This window comes from Alligator sinensis, unplaced genomic scaffold (genome assembly GCF_000455745.1).
Source record: "Alligator sinensis unplaced genomic scaffold, ASM45574v1 scaffold165_2, whole genome shotgun sequence".
Lineage (NCBI taxonomy): Eukaryota > Metazoa > Chordata > Crocodylia > Alligatoridae > Alligator > Alligator sinensis.
In genome coordinates, this window is record NW_005841965.1 from 1,679,938 (window position 1) to 1,699,917 (window position 19,980).

Here is a 19,980-nt window from a genome sequence, read left to right on the forward strand (position 1 = left end):
GGGGGGGGGAGAGGAACAAGGAGCTGACAGGCAGCTGCAGGGCCCAGTCAGAGCTGGATCCAGATGTGCAGGGATGGCATAGGCTGCAGAGAAACTGGGAGTGGGCAGGGAGGAGGAACCCCTTCCCACACACCACACCTCTGTTGCCACTGCTCTCAGACTTATTGAGGTAGCAAAGCAGCAATGGGGATGGAGGGTCTGAGCTGGCAGTCAAGAGGGGATTCAGGGCCCAAGAGGAGGTAACCTGTGGGGCAGTAGGGGAGATCCAAGTAACGCAGAGGGGTCCCTTGCCTTCTCCTTCCCAGCATATAGCAGAGAGCCAGGAAGTAGGGCAATCACGGAGCAGACTAGCAGACTCTAGGCACATGCCTGCTCACCAGCCCTGTGGTGGTAGACCTCAACATTAGAGGGAGTATTAACTCTGAATGTGTAACTGATCGTTAGCACTGATTAACCTTAACACAGACTAAGATACTTAAGGGTTAGCACTTGCTAACTGTGATGTGTAATCTCACCCTTAGACTCAAACTAACTGGACATACTGGCATTAATCTTAATTATTAAGGTAGTTCAGCAAAATTAATGTCTGTTTAGTTAAGATTCAAAACACTTGTCATGAAGACAGCTCAACGGAAATAGTTTTCCTCCATGTAAGCTCCAAGGACCTGCCATTTGATCAGCAGGGTACATAATCTTTCACTTCTACTTCAACTTCACTAATCATCACTTGGGTATTATTGTCAAAATGTCTCTTTATTGGCTTATGTGAAGCGAGTAGGTAGTTTGAGTCCTGTTCTTGTGAACACATGCCCACATCAAAATAAATTATAAATTTGCCATATACAAACATGGCAGTACTTAGCTGAAGTTCTGAATTTTATGGTTCACTCCTATTTGCTTAATTTTACATTAAATATATATTTATCAATGGCTCCTAAGGGGTAATTAAATAATCAGTAGGTGTATTAATAAATACTAATCAAATATTACATTTTGTTACCTAATTCAATAAGCTTACAATATAGTTTATAACCACCTAGAACATCTTATACTGGTGTGCTTATAACAATGTTGGTTGGATTTCTCAAGCTTTATAAGCTATTTAATAAATACAGATTCATAGATGCTAGGGTCAGAAAGGACCTCAACAGATCATCGAGTCCAACCCCCTGCCTAGGCAGAAAAGAGTGCTGGGGTCAGATGACCTCAGCCAGATACCTTCTCTAAAAGACCCCCAAGGTAGGAGAGAACCATCTCCCTTGGAAGCACATTCTAGATTTTGGCCACCCTTAACATGAAGAAGCTTTTCCTGATATCTAGCTTAAATCTGCTCTCTGTCAGTTTGCAACCATTGTTCCTTGTTACCCCAAGAGGTGCCCTGGTGAGCAGAGCATCTTGCTGCACCCCGCTAATGAATTTGTAGGTGACCACAAGATCACCTCTCAGCCTTCTCTTGCGGAAGCTGAAGACGTCCAGGTCCCTCAGTCTCTCCTCATAGGGCTTGTCCTGTAAGCCCCTAACCATATAAGTGGCCCTCCTCTGGACCCTCTCGAGTCTATCAACATCCTTCTTGAAGTATGGCGCCCAAAAATGGACACAGTACTCCAACTGCGGTCTGACCAATGCCACATAGAGGGGAAGTATCACTTCCTTGGTTCTATTTGTCATGCATCTTCTGATGCTTGATAATGTGCATTTAGCTTTGCTGATGATTTCATCACACTGATAACTCATGTTCATCTTGAAGTCCACTATGACTCCGAGATCTCTTTCTGCTTCTGTGCTGCTGAGAGGGTCACTTCCCAGCCAGTAGGTGTGCTAGATATTTTTGCACCCTAGGTGCAGCACTCTGCACTTGTCCTTGCTGTGTAATACCCTTAACATATTAAGTGTGGTCCCTATTCTTATCCTTATATGCAGAAAGAGTCTGTATGCAAATCTTCTGTGGGAAAACAATGCCAAATCATAGAACAGTTCAAACCTGAACATGCAATTTGCACAATTAGAGTAAGCTAAAAAAAAAAATCCTTCATAAATGTTAATAGTTTGTAACTGTTTACTATTCTCTACACATGAAGCTGAAGTCTAGAACTTGAAGTAACTTTGCCTATGAGGTCTTTGCTTCTGCTCATACCAGGTATTGAGAAAGAGATATGCTACCATTAATGTCTTGAGATACTGATGCACTTAAAAGATGCAAGAGAGATGGAGTTGTAAAGTTAGAAGGAGAGACTATACTGTGGAGCAGCAAAGAACCAGGAAAAGTGAGGGACACATGACAACCTTTGGTAGTACTCAATTCAAATATACCAACCTGAGAATAGGCACAAAAAAATAATGGAAACTTTAAGCCTGCCTTACATCCTCCCAAATGCAGGCTTCTCTAACACTTAGATAACTATTTAAGCAGGGCCAGCATCTATAGCTTGCTCTAAACATATTGCTGTAGTGCTATATTTCTACTGCTGATTCCGATGCACCCATCCTATTTCCAAGCACACACCTTGTGTCCTGAATTTACTAAGGCTCCTTAGAAAGGGTCTTTATGGCTGCCCTCCTTAAGTTGACTCCTTAAGGGTTTTAGAATCCCTTTGCACTGCTTTGGCACTTTTACCTAATTTAACGGTGACAGAATAGGGGTCTTGCCACTGGTGTTTGGCAGGGAGAATGTGATAACTCTGGGGTCAGTTGTCCTTTGCTTTTATAGGGCTCTGAGAGATGTTATGCTGTTAAACACATGTAACAGGACCATGCCCTGTTACTAGGGGCTCAGGGGAGTATGAACAGCCCCATACTCCAGAAGCACCTCTGCATACCCACCCCAGACTGGGGAGAACTCACTGGAGCCTGGGGAACTATGGGAAATAGGTCCTGGGACATAGTGAGTCCTGCAGCAAGGGAGCTGACACAGGTGTGGGGAGTGAGAAAGGTTTAGCCATGTGAGCCCATAGTGGGAAAGATAAAAGACACTGAAAACAGCCTCAAGAGGCTGCACCTGGTGAGGGAGAAGGCTGCCTGGAGCAGGCACGGGGTTAAGCAGGCACGAGGAGAGCTTAGAGCAGGGCTCTTCTCTGTTTGTTTGTTTGCTTGCCTGATCATTTGCATTGTTACACAAGCCACAGGCTCTGCATTGCCTTTGAAAGACAAGACACAGCCAGGTGGTAAAGCTGGAAGAACCACTGGAAGACAGCTAAGTGCTAACTTATTTGTTTAACTTCCTTTTGTTTTGTTTTGCATTGCTAACAAGCTTGGGGTAGCTTCCAGGTGTTATCCACTAGTCTGACTGCAGCAGAGGCAAGGGCCCGGAACAGTGGGTCCTTGGCCAAAGTCCACATCAAAAGTAAAACTGGTCAGCTCAACTAGCTTGACCAAACATATCCTGCTATGATCTGCCCAGACTCTGCCCATAGCTGCCTACACCATGTTAACCATGTCATAACTTGTAACGTGCCTCAGGTTCAGCCACTTTATGGCATGATAAATTGGCAAACTAGCCACAAAGATGTTCCACATTAAATGAGGGCCTCTCTAAGGTGTCTGTGTATATTGTGCCTTAAATTGAATGTGTGGCATATATCACAGGCCCAGGGCTTCCCTTGAATTGATCCTGAGGCTCACCTGGGCTTCAGAACGGAGTATGGGCAGCACCAGAGCCTGGGACACAGTCTTTCCCCCTCTTTCCTCCTCCCCGGACAATGTCTCAGTCCACAAGGTCAGGCAAGGGATAGTCTTGGATCCCAAACTGGTAGGGACCGAGGGCTGTCCTGTGTCCCCCACTCTCAGTAAAGCCAAAGGAAATGTTCCCATTTTCTTTAGTGGGAGTATTACTAGTTAATAAACCCACATTTTATTCACCAAGGATATTCAAACCCGGTACAGGTATAAATAAGAGTAATATGACCTTTCATTCAAACCACATCTTGGCAATGGTTTACAAAATCATTTAACTTTTTTTTTTTATACTGTTCTTGAGTTGACCCCATTATTGTCTTGGAAGCCTAAAAATAAAACAATTAAGCAGAGCAAAAAGGAAAAAAAAGAAAAGAAAAGAAGGATGAAAATAGAAATTAATGGGAAATCTTGAAAGACAGCTTCAAAATTGCAGTAATACATCTTGTTACCTGGTGAACAACTGAAGGCAGATGAGTTAGCTATGTTCTGGATATTAAGGTACTGCCATCTATAGGCGATAATTCCTATTTACAACCTAGCACAAAAGCAAAGAAACAAGGAGATTCTAATTTTCTGTGAAATAGTAGTAGTCTAGGCCATTTAGTCTCAACGGGGTAACTGTAACAACCTAAGGTCAAACAAGTTGCCCCTCTTTAAATGAGTACAGAATTTAGCCAAAACCTATTACACACTGTAATGATTTACTTCCACACAACTTAATAAATTATCAAACTGCATTCCAATGCCTTTTGAAGTCAATAGTCCATGGATTTCAATGGGATAAAGGTTGGATTCTGATTCTGTTCCTAATGAAACTGTTGTAAATCAGGTATGATTGCAACAAAGTTAATTAACTTATGTCAGTACATAAGTATAAAAGGTAGGAAAAGGTCCTTGAATGCCTCTTCTTGGAGGAAAGATTAAAGCCAAAATCCTCAAAGATAGTTGGGCACCTAAATTCCCTTTGAGAATTTGGGACTAAGTCCTTTTTTCTCCACCTAGAAAAAGTATTAATATCCACTCAAATAATAAAAGTATTTTCATTCAAAGTTGTTATTTGCAATAATGAAAAATTCACAAGAGAGGAGGAGAGAAAAGACAGAAGAAGCAAACAAAAATAATGAAGGAAAGACAAAAAAACCCCACTCACAGTTGCCTGCTGCTTTTCTGCTTTCTCAGCTGCCTCATTAAGCTGCTTTTGAAAGGCCTCCTGGAGAGATTTCATTTCTTCCCTAGTTTGGTGAAAAGACACAACACAAACTCCATCACTACTGTCCATTAGGAAATATTTTTTGTTTACTTACGTTTCAAAAGGCCGCACGTTTAATTATACGGAGTAACAGACAGGTGTGCTGTGTCTATTTTTTGTCAATAAAGACTTAATGACCCGGTGAACTCTAGTGCTAATGCAAGAAGAAAATTATCGCTAATCGAAATTGGCTTCCTTTTGTATCTACTGTGTATCTTGCTGTGTAAAACACCTGCCAATGTAAAATTTCTAGTAAAAAAGAACTGGTATAATAATAGTGAAGAAAGTAAACCACTAAAGGCCCAATTAATTGAAAATATACTACTGTCATGGAGAGCTAGTCTATATTTTCCTTTAAAAAAATCTCAGCAGATACAACTAACCTAGTAGTTTTCTCTTTTGCTGGAAGCAAAATATATATAACTCCATAAAAGGTCTTGGCATATACTTGTTATGAAGACACAACAGTATAAATAATATTGATTGTGATGGTTTCTTTTTCATATTGTATTATTCATGCTAACAAACTGGACACTAATGCAGACAATTTTCCTGCTAGAGAACTGTCAAATCTAAACAGCATGTGGTCATCCCCTCAGCTCCCAGAATAGGGCACACACTAGAGAAACTGTACACAGAACATCTTCATGGTGACATATTTTGGATCAGCCCAACAACATTGTCAGGTCTGCCTCTGCTATAAACCAAACTTCAGGAAAATGCTGCTGCAACCAGTCCCCAGAAAACCCCTGCTGGCCTTAATCAGAGCTCAGGTGCAGAGGAGAATTTAGCCTATTGCCTACTTGATTGGTATAGAATGCATCTCGTACAAAAGGCCAGAAGTATATCATTTGCTGGCTCATCTTTTTATCTGCATCACTGTTCACTGAAAGTCCTGGTATACTAAAGATTTAATTGAAACAGTGCTGGAAACAGCTGGCAAAGGCAGAGGGCCATCAGCACTAGGACTCCCAATGTTGTTACAGCTTAAATCAAAGTCACTTTAAAGTGTTGACAGTTCCTTGAAATAATAGAACTTAAACAGTCACAGAAGCCTCCAAGATCTAGCACAGCATAAAAATGTAATTGAACAGAAGGTAAGAGATTCCAGTTATCTTTCTAATCATTAAACAGTAGATTCAGATCCTCAACTGATGTAAATCAGCAGTTTCACTGAGGTCCATGGAGCTATAGTAATTTACACCACCTGGCATTCTTCATTTTACTGCATCATGCATCACAGCATGGGAAGACAAAGTGCAGCCCATAAGCCAAATGTAGCTCACATTACTAGAGTGCAAACAATCTGTGGGTTTAATAAAGGGATCCAGTCCAGAAGGTCTTAACATGTTCATCTAAATGGTTTTATATTAAACATGAGGACAACTGCACTTTAGGTACAGGCTCAGACTCTTAATACATGAATCATATGACCCTCCACCGGGTGAGCTGAGAGAAGGATAAAAGTATGATCTACAATGAGGTTAAGACAGGTTGCTATTTTGATATATTGCTTATCGACTAGGAAGTGTTTCCTTTCAGTCTTTGACCTATAATTACTGGGAAAGATGCATAAAAGTGCAGGTACACAACACCCATTGAATTAATTATATGATTATTTCCTTTCGTTACTATATTGTAAATATGAACTTCAAAACTGGTCTTCCGTAACTGTTGTAGAACCAAAGTCCATCATGTAGTAGGAGAAAATAACAGAAATGTAGGGCTGGAAGGGACTTTAAGAAGTCATTTAGTCCAGTCCCCAGTGTGTAATTAGCAATCACTTGAGTACTCACAAGTGCTGTTTCTATGGCTTTAAGTGTATTATAAAAGACTGAAAGTTGAGAGGGATGGAGAGAAGAAGAAAAAAAATGAAGCTATTTACTAGTACACTGTAGACATCAAACTGTCTCTCTGGGAACTGTGATGCAGCAGTACATTCCTATATAAAAAATACTCAGTTTCATTGAAAACATAAACATCATTCAGTTTAGCTGTATTGTGATGCATTTTAGGGATGTCTTACACAAGAGAATGTGAAGAATAAATGCTAAGCTCCCATCAATGATGTGTTTTCTCCATCTCCTCCCAAGTTGTCTGGTAAGACTTTCCATAATTAACTTCTCAGCTTCTATCTGAATGCAAGCCACATGTCTGAAGGCCAAATTTTTCAAAGTGCCTAGTTATCTTGGAGGCTTAATTTTTTGGATGTTTAAAGACCCAGATTTCTCAAAACACTGATTACGTCCATCCTCTGAAAACTAGGACCTTTGGGTGAACTTCAGGTAGGATATAAAAAACAAACTGATGTACATTTATTCACACACATCACTTTTGAAGATGTAGATCCATAGTTTTATTGACTTAAGCAAAAATGATTCCAGGTTTGAACTATGCTGAAAAACCTAAACCTATCCTATGTGGTGTACATGTAGTTTAAATATTGCCTCTTGTTAAAATGATTAAGGGATAACTAAAAAATGAAGTGCATTCAGTGGCAACCACAATTTCATATGTGGCAGATGATGGCTAGAAAATGGTATTTAGTGGTTTTATTTTGGGAATTGTTTTGTAGGTAAAGTAGATATGCATTAGAACAATGATCCAGGGGAATGGTAAGGGTTGATTGATTTCTAAAAGCCTGTTTGTGACAAAGTTTCTTCAAAGCCCACTGTGTCTACACAGACAAGTAGCAAGCAGACACAGAGGCTGGGAAACTGAAGACATGTACGTCGCTGTTCCATAACATGAAAAATGTATCCAAACAGAGATAAGGGACTCTGACATGTTGGCCAGGTCACAGTGCCAAACTTCAGGGCCCTTGAGATTTCTGGCTTTTGGTAATGAGACCAAATTAGAAAAAGATTGGTAAAAGTCCAAATTAGGAGGTGTGCATGTGATGGTTTTGTGAAACAAAGGACTATGTTGACAGGAGAGAACGTGGACAGTGTGACAACCACAGGGAGAACAATCAATGATGCCCAGGGATAAAGAGTCATCAAAGGGGGAAAAAGAATACAAAAAAAGAGGGATTTCAGAGCAGAAAAGAGTCCCTGAGAAGAGAACCCAAAGCCACTATGGCATACTACCAGCCCATCTTACTCACTCCACCAGGGGGTGAGGGATGGGGCTCAGCCTTTGACTTCTAGGCTGCTGACATCTGACATTCAAGAGAGAACCTCAGAGTGAAGCTTGCATACTGGTCAGACAAACCTTGTTTCTGTGAACCCTGGGCCTGGTAGATATAGAATTCTTGACATTATTCTTACCTGCTATCACTGTGTATCAATAAAACGTGCCTATTATCAAATGGAGAGGTTGTGGTCAGTTTAAGGGTTTGGGTCTTCCTGGAACAATGTATCTGGGTCATAAATCCGGTGCCAAGAGCAGAAACTATCTTGCAATGGCATTCCCCCTTGCTTTTTTATTTGCCACAGTTGAGAGTGACTGAAAATAACTGCTCTGAGATGCTTACAAGTTTAAATAAAGGCAAGATTAAATGCTATGGTCTCATAGTTTTCAGTTTATAAACTTAAAGAAAGAAAGGAGGAGGTAGAGTCTTACCTTTGTTTTTGGCCCAGTTCCAGAAGTTTCTGCACATCACTTTTGGCAGATGCCTCATCATTTTTCAAAGACTGACAACAAAGGGGAGAAAGTATTACCAAAGATCCTTAATGCTACTCAACTGTGAAATGATTAACGGTGACCTCTTCTATAAACAACTCCCATTGAATAAACACATTTTATCATGTTTTAAGGAAAAGTACTGCTGTAACTCAGTTCTAACCACATACAGCTGTTCCAAATGCACATGTGGAGATTGAAGAATGTCCTAATAATATTGGCCATTGGCTCAGTATGTCCCATAAAAGTAGTACGTTTCTTTGCATAGTTCCTGCTCTCTGCTGAAGCAACTTAGAATATATTAAAGGATAATTTTTTGAGTACTGCTTTTGATTTATTTTGATTTTAATAAAGACAATTTTAAAGGAAGCTTATTAAGAAAGAGGGTAAGCATATTTCCTGTGTAAACTGGGAAGAAAAAAGAAGTAAGAGTGGCAGGAAAAAGTATATAGACTGAATGCTTTTAAAGTTTCACAATACTGCCCAAATAAGGTAGTATGATTCAAGTATGGATAAAGGAAGCACTCATTCCCTCATTAGTAACAATATTGCCCCAAGAGCTGTTCAGGGGAAATTAATTCTCAGGATTGTCTCCTAAATTTTGCAATGCACATGAATATACAGGACAACTAGTACAGGCTATTTAAGACAAATGAAGTTTTCCAAAAAGGGGTAAAATTGAGATAATTCAGATTGGTTATCAGCTGAATAGTTTTATCATCCCTGTTTTCATGAGGCCAGAACTGTTGCTCTCTTTTGGAAATAGGTGACAGCAGTTGTATATAAATCCGGGACAAGACTGTAAATCCTTTTTCCATACTGAGCAGTTGTCCTTATGGCAGAGTTAACTCAAGTATTGTCCTTAAGTTAAGTTCTTTCCATGCACAAAAACCTTTCCTTCAAGTGTGGTCATGTTTTTAGCTTACTTGACTAGCTAAAAGTTAAAGCTGAATAATGTAGCAAGTCTTAAAACAATTATTCTGTCCTTTTAAACAAATGACTTTGCAGTAATGCAGTATGTGCACTCTTGCTCACTCAGCCTCAGAGATATTAACTTGAGCGTAGATAATGTAAGTTGTTTCTGAAATGAAGACACAATTCGAACATGGCCGCAACTACTTCACTGAGCAAGTTTGCCTACATGAATAAAAGGGTATTTCTAGTAAGTCAATTAATTATTTTCTTCTCTCCTACCCCAGTATGTTCTGCTCCCTAATGATTTCTCCATAACCTCTTCAAATTACAAGCAAGTGCGATACAAAAGTAAACAGACATATTGTGACTTCATATGGTTAATACTTTACTTATCTGTAATGCTACCCATATTTTCCTAAAATTATATAATATTTAAAATCTGTACAAGCATCAAAAAACAAAGAGCAAGGGTCAGTAGTTACCAATTATTCATATGTTATAAATATCTTATTTATAACATAAATATTCAAATTCCAGTGAAATCAAGTGAGTAATACTATGTAATGGAGACAAGAATGGAAATCTAACCTGGAGATTTACTTTAATTCCCTCAAGTTCTTTTGATGTCTTTGACAGTTGACGGAGGATGTTGCTTCTTTCCTTAAAAACTTCTTTCAGTTGTCTTTCCAATTCTTCGTAGCCCTGTCTAACACAGAAAGTACAGGAATGAGGTACTCTGAACAGGCATTTGGTATCAGAAACATAATTCATCCAATTTCAGTCAGTCAGAAGCAGGATCCATTTCTACTTCACAAAAAGAGGCTTTGTTTTACTTTGGGTTCCCCCACCTTCTCCTCCTTTCTATGTAATCATTCTTAGCAAATGTCTTCCATTTTCCATATCAGGAACTGATATGTCTTATGACAAACTGTAAAATGCTATATCTGTGTGTACAAATCTTCAGATCATAGCACCGCCAGGAACCAATTGATAGTTTCATTGTGGAACAAAAGATGTTGTATCTTACACAAGTTGCAGGATGTTACAATATCCTTCTCCTTGCTTGTGTGGACCATTGACCTATGCAGCATATGAGGTTTTGCATGACAGTGCGGTTTGCAGAAAAGGTGGTTCAAAATTACTTGAATTTTCAATTTCACCCCCTTTGTATAAAATAAAGATGGAATTTTTTTCTGTCAGAGCAGAGGGAAACATTTACAAAAACGTGGCCCAAAGAGCCAAAAGGGACTATTTGTGAATTCATTCACAAATAATTTTAGCTGGAAAAAAGGCAGAACGTATTTTGAAATGGTTTTGAAGCTTACCCTAATATAAACAAATATTATCTTCAGCTTACTTTACCAACATTTTACAGATGTGGTTCTGGAAACAGTCTAAAAATATCTGATCTGCCATCTTTTTAACAACGATCATAATATCTGTAATTATCTCTAGCAACTGTGAAAAAAAACCTGAAGTTTTATTCCGTAATATAACAACTTGTTTACTTGTTTCCTGTAAATATGCATAGGTCACCTCTGTCCTACAGGTGACAAAATCTACTTTTCATACAAATGCCTCCAACTTGAACTTTCAAGCAGGTTTGTAGCAATAGCACCTTTATCTTCCATTTCCATGTATAAGATCAATAGTAAACAGCATTTCAGGCATTTTCAAAGGAGGAATAAAACCCCACTAATGTTTCCGGATCTAGAGCAAGGAAAAACCAAAATCTCAATATGGGCAGAGTAGAAGAAAATGTTTTTTAAAAATTCTGCAAAAAGGTTATAAAAAGGGATAAAAGTGGAGTCAATCCATATGGACTATAAACTGCTCTCTTTTTTCCCTGGGGAAAAAAAAAAATCACTGGCTGCTTTTGCTTCCAACTTTGTCCCTAATATTAGACCTGTCTGCTTTACACAAACCTTGAACACATAAGAGAGTATGGATGGTTATTCTTATTTTCAAAATGCAACAGATCCAGCTCAGTAGTTACTGAGAGCATGTAACTTCCTTTTGTGTGCTCAGATACTGCAATGACAGGCATCACTAGAAAACTGTAGCAGAGAGACAACATAAATTTCTTGAGAGCTGCTTCTCTTTGTGTGATGGCCTATATGAAATTAGTTTGTCATCTCAGGTCAGTTGGTATACAGCGCAAAAATCAGCACCGAGGACACTAGTTGACAATCTCATTTGATAGGTCAAGGACTGAATGTCTATGGAGACTGAGCTACCCTTCTCAGTATAAATGGTAATTCCTTGTCAGGTAAGAATCAAGGTGCATTAGTTGGAGGACATTGTATAAACTGTCATGACAACTGCCCTGCTTGTTTTTAATCTGAGGTTAAAACTGGGTCTTTAGTTAGAAGGCTGCCAATCCAGCACCTTTTGCAAGGACCACAATTCACTTGAAATATTATTTAAAGAATAAGAAAAGCCTTATCAAAATAAAAAAGATGGTGCTTAAAGCCATGCTTACAGCAATGGGATTGCCTGAAAGTGTGACAGAGAGAGAGGGAAAGACAGAGAGGGACTGAGTGTGGGAGAACATCCATTTATATGCCAGATGGTATCAGTGACAGCAACTGAGAGAGTGGGAGGTTAAGAATAGGCTGTAAAGACATTGTTAGGAAAATGTATCTTTACTGCATCTGCTCTGGTGTCTGGGAGAGGAGAATGCCCTCTGGAACCAGCAATCCCATCAGTAGGATACGAGTGACAGAAACAAAACGAACAAAAATTATATGTATAGTGTACAGGCAGCATTTGAAGTAAATATTAACCTTGAAGTAAACTTCCCCTAGCTGATATACCTGATGGTATACCATCAGGTCAGCACAGGTCCATTGTAGCTAATCTTTGCAGAAAGCTGAGGATGTGTACGCACTAATTCGCAGACAAAATTCAAGCTGAGACGATATCTATAGAGTGGAGGGGGCCTGAGAAATTCCATCAATCTAGAACAAAATGATATGAAAAACTTGAGAGGCTAAGGACAATGTACAGAATACAGAAATAAAATGCAACTGAAAAAAAAAAACAACTACTGAGACATAGCTGGATTTTCTGGGGAGGGGAGAGAAAGGGATGGGAGAACCAAGGTTGCTTGGTTTTTTGGAAATTTTTTATTTTCATGGAAATTTTTTACTGTTTGTTTAAAAAAAAACAAAACACCTGACTGCCTGAAACATTAAATTCTGAATGAAAACCAAAAGAAGCAAATAAAAAATAAATAAATGACATTTTTAAAATAGTGAACTGGAAATGCTGCTCTTGTGCCTCAGATTTGTGGTTTGGATGTGTCGTCATTACATGGATGCTTCTACCTCCGTGGCCCCTCTTTCCATTCTGAGTGAAGACCCCGGAAGTTGCCTGTCCTTGCTTGTCTGGGCAGTGGAATCTCATAAGTCTTTCACTCTTAGATAGGGACCTGGTACAACACCTCGATTCTTCCAGCTCCTTGTAACTACATGTCTGACCAAACCCATGCATTACCTCTCTTGTGGTCCCTGTGACTAGTTATATGATGATAAAAAGACTTCATAAAACGAGTATGTTTATTTTAAAAAGGAAATATATTACAGACATTTGTTCAAAAGCAAAAAGCTAGCCCACAGGTATATGTGGGCTCTTTTATTTGGTGCCTCACTACAAGCTAAGGCTGCTCAGCTTCCCTCTGGAGTTACAGGAAGAGAAAAGAGCCAAGCAACTTTCTGTTAGAAATTCTTTTGAGACCTGGAAAGCATCAGTTTCTCAGTGACTGCTCTCCCATATCTTTTATTTCAGAGCCCAGCTCTGGAGGCTTCTTCTTGTTATTCAACCTGGTTTCCAGCTTGGAAGGCTTCTTATTCTTATTCAGACCAGTTTCCCCATTTGCATATCCAGGCCATCTAAGAACAGGCTTCTCTTGCAGGGCAGATCCAGAGGGAAATACAGTGGCATGGCTGCACCCTGCTTTCAGATTAGACTGCCACTGGAGCCTCTGGGACTTATTAAAAATCCCCAAAGCAGGTGAGAATCACCCCTCCCTTCCCCTCAGTGCTCGGAGGCATGTCCCTTCTCCCTGTCTCCCCACCCCTGTTCCTTGCCTGGCCTTGCTGCTTTCCTCACTCTCCCAGGGGAGGGGGAAACTTCAGGGCTGCTCCTGCCCACTCCAGGTGGGCTGCCTGGCACCTAGGTTTGGACGCTTCCCCTGGCACACCAGGGGAAGCAGAAGTAGTGAACAGGGGAAGGAGGGGAGGGAAAAGGACATGTCTAAGCTCTGAGGGGAAAGTAAAGGAATTCTTAGCTGGTTTTTGGTCTTTAAAAAGTCCCCATAGGCTCCCAGGGTACAGACTGCCTGCACTGGTTTGGGGGCAGAGAGGAGGTGCAGCCATCACTGCAGTATGGGGTAGTGCATCCAAGCCCCCTTTGCCAAATCCTGGATCTGTGCTGGCTGCACTATGGACAACATACACCCCAGGTACCACTCGCATTCATCACAGATGGACCTACACTTCTAGTCTTCTCTAAGGAGAAAGGTTCTGCAGCTGACATATACGCATCCTATTTCATATAGGGTCTAGGGGTGCCAACACTGTTTGAATCTGTTCCAGGAGGTTTCTGGAATGCCAAGATGCCCGTGATAGATGACGTAAATGTGCCCGCATGCTTGCGTATATCAGTTATGGGTTACAGTGTGTAGACTGTATATCAGAAAGGCAAATGCACACTACTGATACATTTTTAAAACCCACTGGACTCCTGTATAAATTGGTTTCAACATTTAATATTTATTTTAATGAATACCCTATCATTTATCCCCTGGGTGACTCTCAGCAATCTCCTGGAGATTTATTATCTAATTCTTAGAGACTCCTGGGCAATCCTGGAGGGTTGGCAACTCTAATAGGGTCTACACTCAGAAAAAGGCAAGACTAGGAGAGATCAGCCAAGGAGCTTAGGCCACTGAGGAGAATGGGAACATAATGTACTTAAACTACAATGTCTATGAGGTGCCTTAGCATCAATTCTGGATAGATTTTTTTTTTCAGTGTAAGTTCTGTTTCTTGCCAAAGGAAAAATGGCACATTTTCAAACCAGTTCTTGTACAAATGTTATTTTCTATTAATAAGTTTTAACTCTCAGATAAAAACCCATCTTCATAGTCACTATCACAGACTTTAGCAAGATATTTTATTCCTTTTTAGTTTTGATTTAATTTGAGTTTCCTCTGAAGCTGTGGGTGAACCTTGTTTAATTTAAAATACTTCTGGTTTCAGGTTGATGGTGGGAGCTTCAGTATGAACCAACCACAGCAGGGTTAAAAAAGATTTAGATCAAGTGAGCACTCTGTGCAAGACACTCTGTCTATAAAAAGGTGAGAAGACAGAGGTCAGACACAAGCCTTATTCACACAAATAATCCTATTATCTTTACCAGGATAAAACATATTGGCAAATGCTGATCACAAATATGGGCCAGAGTCAGACACATCATAGGTTTAAACTGCAACATTCACACTTGAATGTTTTAAATCCCCAGTTCACCAATGGTCAAATCTGGGAATCTGGTTCAGATTTTTCCTGAAATTACTTCAGAAAATATTCTAGGTAGTAATTTACTTGCTGAATACTAGTGTTCAAAGGTAAATGCAAAAAATAAATAAATAAATAAGTCAATTTCCCTGCATTTACATTCTATGGAAAAAAAATCTCTCCTTTAAGTGGCTATCACAACTACATGCAATTTTTTAACAAGGTGTGCAATGCTATTAAATAGCTGGGTGACCTAGGAACATTGTGTATAATCAACCTGACCAGCTTCAAAGGATGCAGCCTACTATAATTTGTGGAGCAGCAGTCAGCAGCACATTTCCTTCTACTTACAGCCACTGGTTAGTTTAATCAAGGAGACTATTGCTTTCAGTCCTTTTTAAGCATCAGAAACAACATATTAGACTTGATGGTGTCTCCTGGCACCCAAAGTCATGACCCTATTTACAGTGAAAAAACTACAAAAAGGACAAACTGCAGAAGGTAATCCCCTGTCTTAAACAATCACTATAAAGTATCCTATGAGATTTCTCATACAATTTTGTTCAATGTTTAGTTAATGACCATCTGTACTAGGTAGCAAATTACATTATTCCCGCAATGGTAAATTCACTGTATTGTCTTTTGTGTTCTGATATTCACCCATATAAATGAATCAGGATCTCTAACTAAAACTATTCTTGCTCATTTGTTTCCCTCTTCCAGTATATCAAAAAATGCTCCACAGTAAAAATCAATTTCTTCCAGGAATCAACCTGCCAAGCAGTCACAGAATGAACTGAGTCCTGCTTCTCATGGGAAAAGGACACGTAGCTTTCCAGCACTGATTGGCAGGGGTGGCTGACTACGCACTGTATGTAGGACTCTGATGGAATATATTTTTGTTTGGTAGAATGAATATTGACAGACAGGAGGTGTGGGGGGCAGGGGGAAGGGAAGAAGATAACATTGTTTGAAAAACCTGGGATTAAGGAGAAAAATGTAACAATAATTCCTGAGATATTTGTTAAGATTCTGAAAATTAAGGCTGAAAATATGTCCACGCAAGTGCAATGCAAAGGAAAAGAGAACTGAGCTCAAAAGGGGAGAATTACTTTTACCCTGGTGCTTCTACAATTAACACATTCATGGTTTCTACAATGAACATACTCATGGCTTCCTGCCTTTTAAGAGTGAAAACGAGTACAAAAAAGGTTTAACCAGTAAGATAGCTACTGTAGTGTGTTGCTACAGATCACCAAAGAGTGGAGCAGGATTGAAGCTGATAGGCCTCTAGCTAGGACTGTGACTTCTAGTCACATGAAAAGAGAGTAGAATGTTGTGTCTTCTTAAACCAAAAAATGTATAATTTCTAGGCTTTCTAATTATGAAGAAAAGATTGGAAATGTGATTCAAGTGTAATAGTTGCAGCAAGTCTGAAGACAACCTGAAACAACCACCCTTATGGTAAAAACTCCCCTGTACATCTAAAAAAAAGTGGCAGCATTTCCATCTCAGAAGACTCCTACCAGCACTATACCAATGGGTAGCTTAATGCAACAAAAAAAGACTCTTGTAGATATGACCCATCCATCCTAGAAGACATACTCCAGATACAGGGGCACCTCCCTTCCTACTTAAGAGGGAGGAAAAGCCTTGTCATCACCACTATTGTTTCCAAGGTGAAAAAACACCCTCCCCACTATCCTCTGCCAACACATCCAACTTACACTCCAGGTGCTAAGCTATAGATGGTGTTACTATTGGGAACTCTGCAGGGTGAAGTGCCTAAAACTATTGGTTACCTTTTATGGGAGAACATTACCTCCAGTGTACCCAAATGCTTATTCTGGGCTATATCAAACAAAGTTTCTGAGTATTCCAGTTGAATGATACATCTAGCCATCCACACATCTGGCTACATCTGCAGTACAGTGCAGAAACACAGTCTAGTTTATTCTGAGCTGATTTTAATTACTGAAAGCAATACACGTTAATACAGTGATCTCCCCAGGCTAGAAAATCTTGCTGCTGTGAACAAGCTGAGTTGTCCAATGCTAATATTGAGCCTTAAAAATGCATCCTTCCATCAAAAATGCTTCTCTCCCCTCTATGAGAGGAAGACCATTGACTTCATACCCCCATTTATAAAGTCTAAAGAAAACTCCTAATTTATCAAATACAGTTCTCCCATTCAGCAATTAAGAACAGATCATGGTTTCCACAAATGTACTAGTTTTCAAAATTATTCCACAACATTTTCATAAAAGCTGCTGTCTTAATGGACCATAGTTAGGAATTTCAGCTGTTACTACTTTGAAACTTGTCACAAATAATTTTGTATCATTTTTGTTCCCTGATTAACTGAAACTCTTAGAATTCTTGATTAGATAAAGCATGTCTTCTCTTGCTTAAATTGGAAGAGATGCATAAAGACATAAGCACTTGCTTAAACACACTTTCCTGAGGTGTTTAAAGGGGGGCACAATTACTGGATGAAAGTAACTGCAGAAAATGAATGTAAAATATATCTTTTGGAAGGAATGAAAAGAATAAGATTAAAATTCATTTTCAAGCACAGGTTTATGCTACTAAAAGTCAATTGCTTGATTCTTTTCAAAAAAACGAATTGAAAAGGAGAATGAATATGTCTAAAATTAATTCAATAACTATCCAAATGTATATTTTCATATTTATTTCATTTTACCATTGTAGTATTAGCCAAGCTATAATAAATAGCTTCTGAGCACTTTTGGAAACTAAGGGTAGAAACAGACAGCTTTTGTCACCTTTCTGGCCCCATATTTTTTTTTTTTTTACGCGACGCAAAGCAAAGTCAAATATATGTCCATACTCTGTTGCACCGCAAATACCTAGCATCACGAACAGGATTCGAACCTGTGCGGGGAAACCCCATTGGATTTCGAATCCTGTTCGTGATGCCATGTCGAGAATCAGAGCAGCCGCCAGCAGCTGCTTTCTGACTCCCACTGAAGTGTTTAGATTTTTGACTTGACAGGTGGGTAATTAATGGATGGAGTGAAATTAACCAGGCACAGATGCGTGTTGGTTGCAGGAAATTGTTTACTTACGCCGCCTCAGGATGAAATACGACGCAGGTAGCAGACTTGCTTTAGTTACAGCCAAGCGTACGTATCAGCGAGTGTGACGAACCAGGCGCCGTGAACGAACGAGTTATCGAGCCTGCAGGGGGATTTTGGTTATGTTGGGACAGTCGATGACGGGGAGTTATTGGTGGGTGATCAAACCACCAAGTTACTCTGCTGCGTGTGTTCAGAGTTCTCCGATTTGGGCGGAAGTGCAAGCTGGTTTTGTTTGTGTTATAACCAATTGATTTATGCCATGTCATCTGGTTTGTGTTAGAATCACCAATTATACAGCAGTTTTCACCAGGGTTTTATTGCAGGGATATCCCCTTTCACTCTGACCAATCATAATTCATGGGCTTAAGTTTCGTTTCTTGTTAGTGACATGGGCATAATTTTTTTTTTCTTGCTTGTGACATGGGCATAGTTGTTTTTAGTTATGACAATACCCAAAATTGTGGTTGCAATAAAGGGTAGTAATAATTTTTGCCCTTTTCCTTGTGGCAAACATCTATTAGCTTTATAGTGGGACAGCATGGGCAACCTGGAGTTTCCTGCATTCTCCAGCCACCCTGGGAGCACCTATCCACATTTCCCTGATTCCAGAGATCTCCAAGGCATGGCTCTGGAAGCAGGAAACCCCTGCTTTCTCCACTTCCAGAGATGTGATCTGGAGATTGCTGGAGGTGCATCCCTGGAAGTGGGGGTCTCTGACTTTCCCCATTTCCAGAGATATGCCCTGGTAATTGCTAGGGGCACATCCATGGAAGTAGGAAGCATGTCACCCATTGTTCCACAAGATCAATGGGTGGGAGAAAAGGCAATCTTTGTTTCACCAAAGAAGTGGATCAGCTGTGGTGGGACACATTCCAGCACAACTGTTCAGATTGATGTGGTAACATCTATTTCCAACCTAAGTAACTAATTTAACTTGAAGAAAGAACATTTGCAGTCACAGTTAAAAAAATGCATAAATACAGTTATCAATAGCTAATGAGAAAATACTGTAATAAGTGATTCCTTGGGATGACAGTTTTCTAAAGATCAGCCCCACAAAAATTGAAAGAAAGAAAGAAACACATAAAAGGAAGAGCAGTTAGAAATATTTGAGTCAAAGGAAAGTTGCAGCTAGTGCCATTGTTTATTAATAGCACCACCTAATAGTGCCACACGCATAGACAGTGCAGAGCTAATTAGCTCAGCAGTAAAGCATCTCATGTAGATGCACCCACTGAGTCCCCTCAACTCCTACTAATACCCCTAAGACATTAGAAAGTAAGTAATTCTCAGGATCCTCTCTTCACATCTGGCAAGATAATTTTGAAGCACAATAAGCTAATTCCAGTAAATCTTTAAATTCTTTTATAATGTATGGAGGTATACCACTGTTGACTCTGGCTCCCTGAATGTCCACTTACTCCATTCTGCAAAATAAACCTACATTATCAGGATATGTACTATGCAGCTGGCATAAGCCATTTAGGCAGGCACATGTCATTTAAGAAATAGCTAAAGTTCTGTACTTGAATGACTTGCCAAGGCTTTTAATTCAATTATTCACCCAGTCTTACAGCCTGCTTGTGGATTTTTTTCTTTAGCATGATACAGAAGTTTCATTAATGAATCGGAATCTCAATTTATAGCTGTTAAAATTAGTAAGACAAGTATGAAGACATAAAATATCACTTTGCAATGGTCTGACTACCATACAGAATTTATATTAATGAAGGGAAACACAGCAATGACATTTGGCAGTATTCCAATAGGGGGAGGTCATTTGTAACCTTGTAATTGCAGTTGTTTAGTTTGTCCTTGATTTATCGATCTGGGGTCTGTGTAAATCTAAATGTCATCTTGTCATGGAATGTTGTTCTCAGATAGTTTTAAACTTGGCACA

The 19,980-nt window shown here is 39.6% G+C and overlaps 1 protein-coding gene across 5 annotated transcripts in view; it reads right to left on the reverse strand.

The window, feature by feature from the left end:
- Positions 1-19,980, reverse strand: part of LUZP2 (leucine zipper protein 2) — a 488,403-nt gene that overhangs the window by 207,119 nt on the left and 261,304 nt on the right. For all 5 annotated transcript variants that reach the window (XM_025200387.1, XM_025200385.1, XM_025200386.1 and 2 more), the window contains 3 exons: positions 10,049-10,166; positions 8,486-8,556; positions 4,823-4,904 (listed from right to left, as the gene is read on the reverse strand). In XM_025200387.1, the coding sequence (XP_025056172.1) occupies positions 4,823-4,904; positions 8,486-8,556; positions 10,049-10,166 (271 nt within the window). The remainder of the gene's footprint in view (positions 1-4,822; positions 4,905-8,485; positions 8,557-10,048; positions 10,167-19,980) is intronic.